Genomic DNA, 8,168 nt, shown 5'->3' with positions numbered 1-8,168 from the left:
GTACGTCAGCATCCTTCAAATAAGCTCTGCACCGTTGTTTGCAAGCTCTCAGTGGTATATATCTTCCCTGCTGAATCTATCTGCAAGCATGAACAAAACAGCCCCGAACTTGAACAGTTCTCGAGACACCTTGTGTAGTCTGACAGGATGCACTTCTCTATGCTATCTCTCAGATCCTGCCGTAGGGCAACATCGGGAACCTTCCAAGTTCTCTGACGATCAAAAGTCTCATTGAATTTCAAAGTAAACGCGGCCAAGGATGGACGCTGACTGCCCCACCACCAGCAGCAGCTGCGACTTAAACAAGACTTGGCCGGAGTGCAGGCCTCATCTGTATATCTCTTCAAGAGTAACTTGAACTCATTATCATGCTGCTCAACAATCTGCCCATCAGATAGCAACTCATTCAACAGGCCATCTGTCTTCCTATTAAAATGGTATGTGTTGTTCAATACGAAAATGCATCGCTGCTGCACATCTGCGTGATATATGTTTGCATACTCAGTGAGCCCAGATTTCCAGCAGGTAATCACGTCATGCAGAAGATGGCCAAATGAGTTGGAGTCATCACCAGGGGCAAGAGTGGATTGCACTAAATTTCTGTGACTGCGGAAGGATCTCACTGAGCATATGAGGAAACATGTCATTGGATGAATAATGTCATCCTGATGCTTTTTCATATTGGATTCTATGTGGTGATTGGTATGGTCCATTAATCTCCTGAAAGCCTCTCTCATGTTGTGCGAAATATTGGAAAGGCAGTCACCAGATTCACTGGAAGGAAGCTTTTCTATAAGAGGAAAGACATCCTTAAGTGCCTCACAGGCAAGCAGCATTGGAGGAATACGAGTGGGAGGCCACACTGCCTCGCTAAGACAGACTGCAATCTCCAAGAGCTCCTTGATAGGGCACTTTGCAAACTGCGCAAAGTAGCCTATTTTTAACTCCTCAAATGATCGACTCTGCTCACATAACTGCTGTTGCATCAAACAGAGGACTTGGGTGTTGATTTTCAACATAGTGGTCAATTCTTCTGTACGCTCAGAAGGATCCACTGTTCTTCCACAAAGAACCAATGGTATGTCCGGTTCATAGAAAAACCTGTTACACAAAAAGCGAGCTTGAACTGTGAGTACAAATATTTTAGCCATTTATGAAACATTTGAGGAGCCAGTATTCTTACGGATACATAAATGTTCTAGCATCACAAGAGACTGTATATTTACAGAGATCATTTTGGACCCTTACAGAGTACCACAGAATTCATTATTCACTACAGAACTCCTTAACCTGTGCTTTCAGATTAGAACTGCCAAGTAACAAGACTTCTATACAAATCATAAAAATGCTTGCAAAGCATTCAGGAATTTACTTGATTTAGTAGCTCAACCAGTTTCATCTTGGTTAGTGTAGTCATTTTTTTGTGTCAAGGTAAACATTACATGCTATATATATTTAAAAATTTCCATAAACAGCAAAAGTCTGCAGTCATAGGTCACTTTTCAACACAAACTACATCAGCCCGAGTACTTAACAATATTTCGGACCATTCGAAAGACAATAGAGTTGGTTGATTAGCATGTAAATGATGATATTGTGAACAGTCAACTGTCACAAGCATTTGAGGTTAGGTCAAAGAATATATTCTTTTAGGATCCAAAAGCACATACAGGTACAAACAAACCCATATTAAAATGACAAAAAAGGTTAGCAAATACAGCAAAACAAAGCAGCTAACGCCTCCATATACATGCATTACTAAAAATTCCAATTTGCAGGCCATATAATGCATAAAATTTATTCATCATTAGTATTTCTCCTCTGCTACATTGATGATACTGATTTCGTGTTGTCTGACCTGAAGTTTCTGCTTTATCTATCTATTTCGGCTATATACTAAAAACACAAAATGGATAAAAACGAAGAGAAATCACTAAAATTCTCACACACAAAAATCTGTCCTTCAGACAGTGGGCCCTCTTCTTTATTAAGGAATCAAAGCCTCTAGATCTTCATAACTGTACCCAACATATCACAGCCACTAGATCTTCATAACTATGCCTAAACAGACCACAGCCACTATATCTTTTAATAGTCTCATACAGCGTATCTTTTAATCTTATAATGGTGGGTATTTTGTTCAACCCATTGAAATCCTACCAGACTGTTGCTCCACATGAGATCCCTCAGTACATGATCAACACAAGATTGTTGTGACCTTGAAAGGTGCCAGTAGTAAGCTGCGGACGACAGACGCGGAACAAGGTGCAAGGTGAAGTGCAGTGTGGGCTGAGGATGCGCCAAAGAGGGCACACAAACTGAAAGAAGAAGAGATAGCGCAGGCCAAGTTGGGTGTGTCGGCGTGACTATCCAAGAACAAAAACTATAACGTTCAACACAGGCAGTCAGAATATTTTTCTGTTTATTTGTGCTAGGAGAGCTTGAATAGGTTTAATTGCCACCATATACATTATTAGAATGTAACTGCTAGATGCAATGCAATATATGTCTCCAACATAATTTTTCACCTCAAAGTCCATGATTTTATTATACCTTCGGATCAAAAAATTATTCACAACTAAATCGATTCTTAAAAATGTATTTTGGATACAATTAAATGAAAATGTGTTCCATAAAAGAACAACTAACTAACAAGATTAACTGGAGAAACTTAAATAAAAATATGTTAACCAAACTATCAACCAAATGACAAAACTAATTAAAATACCCTGGGAGAATTCAAAATAAAGCAAAGGCGCCTTTGATGTATTTATAATACTCCCTCTGTCCCAAAATAAGTGTCTCAACTTTGTACTAACTTTAGTACAACTTTGAAGTCACTTATTTTGGGACAGAGGGAGTACAATCATAAAAAAACAGAAATTGTACTTCCAGTACAATTCTTATGTTATAGAGAATGTCAAAACAAGTAGAACTTTTCAGAATTTGGAAATTGCTTAAATTGTACTATAATGTGCTGGGACACAGAAGAGCAGGAGATATACATATTTTTGGAAGTTGCTCTAAAATGATTGGTCACACTGTGGCTATACAAAGACCAAATCCTTGGATATGTTGCCAGTCCCGATGATCGGGGAACTGAAGTATCATTATACCCCAATCAATGAAAGCTCTACTCAGTTCACAAAGATTGTCCTCGTCATAGAGACCAGCGATTAAGAAATCGATGTTGGAGGCGCTTTAGTGTCAATACCATGCTGGGTCATCCATGAGCCTGAAGTGGTTGAAGAAAGAGGCATTGCATGCAGGTGGTGAAGGACAGTAGACATAAAGAGAGCAAGATAAGTGGATGACAAAGACTTGGATATGTAAAACTTGCGATTTTGTTTCTAATTTGTAACCCATTTCAAAACATCAACATTTCTTTTTCAAGAATCATGTTATCACCGAAACAAATATACATAAAAAAGCCATGCGCTTCTTCAAAAACACCAGCAACATCATTGTTGACAAAATAGAATTGTGGACCAAACTCTCTCGGATGTTCATTTCAAAGTGAGATTTCTCTAGTATATGAACCAGGTGAGTGCGACATTCAAATGGATGTTCCACAAACTAAATGGCACTCAGTCTTCACACATAATTCATTACTGTATTATTTTCACTCTATGCACCTTCTGTTTGAGTACATGTATGTATGATGATTTCTCATTTAAGTTCTACAAATTCATGCTCTCTTAATTTGTGTATAGTACGCTAAGGATATAGAGTGAAGCAGAAGAAATACATACATTGAAACTGAGAACTAATAATTTCCTTTCACTATTATAGTTCATTTTATAAATCAAAGAACTTTTAGTGGCTTTCACAAAACCATGTCATCTTCAAATAGCATATTAAGCGTATGTAACCTTGTATCACAAAGGTGAAATGCACTAATCAGATGTTGCCCGCGTCTTTGCATGGGGCACCATGCTAGTTGTTTTGGAAACATAATTTCTAGTTCGAGTATTACCTTTCCCAAGAGTTCAGATGATTTATTTGGGAGTTTCGAAAGAGGAAAAGATATATATAATCACTAAAAGGTCAGTGATGTGTGGTCATAACGAGAATACAGAGCTTGGTGTTTTTAACTTCAGGGCAAAACTGTAAGTACTCTACTGACTGAGAGGGATATGTGATCCGTTGGGCCACAGAGAAGCACAGCTATTACAATACATTGGCATGGTCCAATTAATACAAGCATGAAAGAGATTTGGAAAAAAAATGCACAAAATGTCAATACATTATAGCAGCAAACAGTGCAGAGCAAAAATTCAAAATAGAGGATGATTCAACAAGAGAAATGTCCTTACTGAAGGAACAGGGGAAAGCATATATTGAAAATTTCTAGCGAGTCTATGTAGACAGGCTGGTATTCTTTGCTGGTAAGCTGTATTGTACATTGGCAGTCCCAGTCTATTCTATCTATGTACTCGCTCCATCCGGGTTTATTGGGCCTAAAGACCAAAACACTAGAACCAAGGCACACAAAGTAGTCCCCTTAAAAATCTCGTATTTCACATCAAATTAAAGCGCGAGGACGGTTTGACTTAGGTAAATTAACTACAGCGGCTGCTCCTGGACATGCATGCTCCGTATGCATTGGCTGCATGCTGGGCATATTTATGTGCTACGAATTTTACTGCTCTTAAATAACCATCCAGCGCAGGAACAGAAGGAAGACCAAGGGAAAATATGTGTTTCCAACGCGACTTAATTACGGGGCCTAATATGAAGGGACATGCTTAGAGCAAGTACAATAGTGGGCTATAAGACTGGCCATAGTGGGAGAAGCTTCAAGAGTAACATCGGGTCCAACTCAGCAAATTTGTCTATGTGGCAATGAGTTAATGAGAGAAGTAAATTAAGTAACTTAGCTAGTTACCGTAACATCACATATCCCAAGACAATATGAGTCTATAACCTAATAAATGAAGCTTTGCATGACACCACATATGTTACTACCCACTATATATGGAGGTACTCCCTCCGTTTCTTTTTAGTCTTAGTCTGCATATAAAATTTGGTCAAAGTCAAACTTTGTCAACTTTGACTAAGTTCATAGGAAAAAATATCAAGATTCACAATATGAAATTAACATCTCATATAGCTTTATTATTGTAGATGTTGATATTTTTTCCTACAAAGTTAGTCAAACTTTACAAAGTTTGACTTTGAGCAAATTTTATATGCAGACTAAAAAGAAACGGAGGGAGTAGTAACATAGCCTAGGGTAGCGTGTATGTTACTAGTGTATACTCTCCACTATGGCCAGTCTAAGTCCGCTTACATGGCACTTTTGCCTATGTGCAGGAGAGAGACAAGAAAAAAGTGATGGAGTGGGCTAACATGCAAAAGCCAGCCCCTACGCGAGCTCCTAGATATAAGCATTTAATGTGAGGTAAAAGATAGAGAGAGAAAGTTAAAAAAAAAGTTCTACCCTTATAGCCAACTTTATTGTATGAATAATTAATAATGCTAACTCTTGATGACATGTCATGTTTATATAGCCAATTGTTGGCTATATTATTAACCATGCTCTTATGCTGCTCACGGGCCTAATAAACTTGGACGAAGGGAGTACTCAAACTTCCTTTAGGCTCTTTACTACTATCTCGGATCGGAATTACTTGTCGCTTAAACAGATGTATCTACTACTGAAATACATCTAAATACATTCATATCATTGACAAGTAATTCCGGACGGAGGTAGTATTTGGCACTCGTTATTTTGCTGCAATGTCATAACAGTAAAGAAAAAAGGAATATATTTTGTGTGTGGGAAGAAAAAAAAAGGAATACATGATGCCAAAATTTACCATCTTTAGTGATAAAGCTGTGGGGTTACCTGTTCCATGCATGTGAGTTGGCCGAGAATGCTTGGAGTAGCACTTGTTTGTAATCAGGTCCAAAGGCCACTTGACAATTGCAGATAATGTCCTCTAGCTGGGCCAAAGAGCCCGGCAAGATGAGTCGGACGGAGCCAGGGTCCATGTGGGCATGTGACGGATAGTGAAGCTGCCGCCCGTTGCTGCTGGTTGGAGTTGGAGTGTCGCCGCCGTCACTAGATGCATAGCCGTCAAGGCTGCTGCTTCCGGAGTGGCACCTGCTGAGGGAGTAACAGCAGACTGTGTCTGCCTGGATCGAGTAGGGGGGCTGCTCGATGGACCGGAGGAGGTTCTTGGTAGCAGCACACACCTCGCCCCTGTCCCATAGCCTCAGTCTGCATATCTGCTCTGCGAGATGTTGCATCGCAACAGCTTGGTTCATGGAACCCCCAGATAAGCAGGGTTGGTAGTGCCCAGTAAACAGCTCGGACTGTCGAACAGTCGACCCGCCCCTTGGTCGCCGACGGACAATCCCCCCTCCCCTCCCGTCTCCCCGGAGTTCGATCCTTCCTCCCTGAGACAGAAAATCAGTCTTACTAGTACAAGATAATGAGATGGATGAACTGACGCAGCAACAAGGAGTAAGGACTAGGCCGGGGCCCATAGATCTGACCAATCCAGCGCTAGATTTCGTAAACGGGCGAGAGCTCCCTCTCCCAACCCCCACAAAAACCCAACAAAAATCCCCCAAAATGGAAACGGCGAAAGGGGAAGCGGGGGGCACCTCCAACTCCAAGCCGGTCGTCCCGGCTGCGGCGGCGGCTCCTGCTCGCTGCGCTGCGCGGGGGATCACTCCGACTGCGTCCGGGGAGGCGGAGGACAGGAGGGGCGGCGCTGGGTGCAGGAGCGCTCCCGAGGAGGTCCAGACGGCGGAGAAAAGGGACGGGCCTCAGAAGAAGAAAACAGTCTCAACACGGCAGGGCCAGGCGGCAGTGGCACGCTCAGAGGGGGTTGCGAAACTACCACCCAAAGGGATCGCACGCCCTCTTTGGACGTGTCCGCTGCCCACTGCCGCCCAACCCCAACCCGAGATGGTTCTCGGACGGACGGACGGACGTGTCTTTGAGTTCTCGACCCCATGATCTGTCGCAATTACGTACGTGCTGAAATGTGTCAGATAGAGGACAATTTCTAGAACTAAAAGCGGATGCCAGAGCTCCAACCGGCCGACCTAAACGGACGGTGATTTCGTCCATTTTTGTCCGTTTGGATCGGCCGACCGTCCGGCGTCCGCCCTGTTTTTCATATGGGTCGACAGCGCGCTCAACGCACCAACCCATATGTGCACACGTGGCCGGCTGGTCGCCTAATTTTGCATTGCATTCAACATATTGTGAAATGAAAAATTTTAACAAACAAAATAGTCCGCCCAAATAAATAGTATAGTTTTTACATGCCAAATAAAAATAAAAATGTTTCACATAGTTTTACGAACAAATAAAAATAGATGCATCTATTGGTTGCCAACATGAGTCCACATATGCTCAACCAAATCATTTTGCAGTTGCACGTGAGTTCCCAATCACGCATGTCTTCATGAAACTGAGTGAACTGCTCAAATGTTGCCGCTACTCTATACTCAGGCACAACATTCTCACCCTGAAACTGAAAGTCTTGATCGTACAGACGTTCCGAGCGCTCGTCTTCTACGATCATATTGTGCATGATCACACTAGCAGCCATCATCTTCCATAGTTTCTGCGTGCTCCAAGTATTAGCAGGATACCGAACGATGCCCCATCGAGATTGCAAAACACCAAAGGCACGCTCGACATTCTTTCTAGCACTCTCTTGCTCTTGGGCAAATCTTTTCCTTTTCTCTCCAACAGGGTTGGGTATTGTCTTTACAATAGTGGTCCACTGAGGATAGATACCGTCACCCAAATAGTACCCTTTGTCGTAGTTGTGGTCGTTGACAGTAAAGTTCACCGGTGGGTTGTTGCCTTCGGCAAGCCTAGCAAACACCGGCGATCGTTGAAGCATGTTGATATCATTGTGTGATCCAGCCATGCCAAAGAAAGAGTGCCAGATCCAGAGATCTTGAGACGCCACGGCCTCTAGTATGACAGTGCAAGCCCTGACATGTCCCTTTATACTGCCCTTGCCAAGCAGAAGGGCAGTTCTTCCAGTCCCAGTGCATGCAGTCTATGCTGCCAAGCATCCCCGGGAAGCCCCTGCTAGCATTCATCACCAACAAACGGGTTGTATCTGCAGTTGTCGGCTCTCTCAAGTACTCAGAGCCAAACAAACTAATCACAGCCTTGTAGAACTTATACA

General features: G+C 42.3%; 1 protein-coding gene across 1 annotated transcript; it reads right to left on the bottom strand.

Moving 5' to 3' along the window:
- Positions 1-5: 5 nt before the first annotated feature.
- On the bottom strand, positions 6-6,787 carry LOC119361833 (exocyst complex component EXO70E2-like). Its single transcript, XM_037626977.1, has 3 exons — positions 6,616-6,787; positions 5,852-6,405; positions 6-1,101 (listed from the first exon to the last, which is right to left on the bottom strand). The coding sequence occupies exons 2-3, from the start codon at positions 6,271-6,273 to the stop codon at positions 6-8; spliced, it is 1,518 nt and encodes a 505-aa protein (XP_037482874.1). The 5' UTR covers positions 6,274-6,405; positions 6,616-6,787.
- Positions 6,788-8,168: the final 1,381 nt, after the last annotated feature.

Source organism: Triticum dicoccoides, chromosome 2B (assembly GCF_002162155.2).
Source record: "Triticum dicoccoides isolate Atlit2015 ecotype Zavitan chromosome 2B, WEW_v2.0, whole genome shotgun sequence".
Classification (NCBI taxonomy): domain Eukaryota; kingdom Viridiplantae; phylum Streptophyta; class Magnoliopsida; order Poales; family Poaceae; genus Triticum; species Triticum dicoccoides.
This window is presented reverse-complemented; position numbering and strand designations above follow the sequence as displayed.

Bases quoted from the DNA above. Each gene is read 5' to 3' on its own strand.
- LOC119361833 (XM_037626977.1), bottom strand. From the start codon at position 6,273: ATGAACCAAGCTGTTGCGATGCAACATCTCGCAGAGCAGATATGCAGA. The intron at 1,102-5,851 runs GTAACCCCACAG...TTTGTGTAACAG, and splicing joins AACTCACATGCATGGAACAG to GTTTTTCTATGAACCGGACA.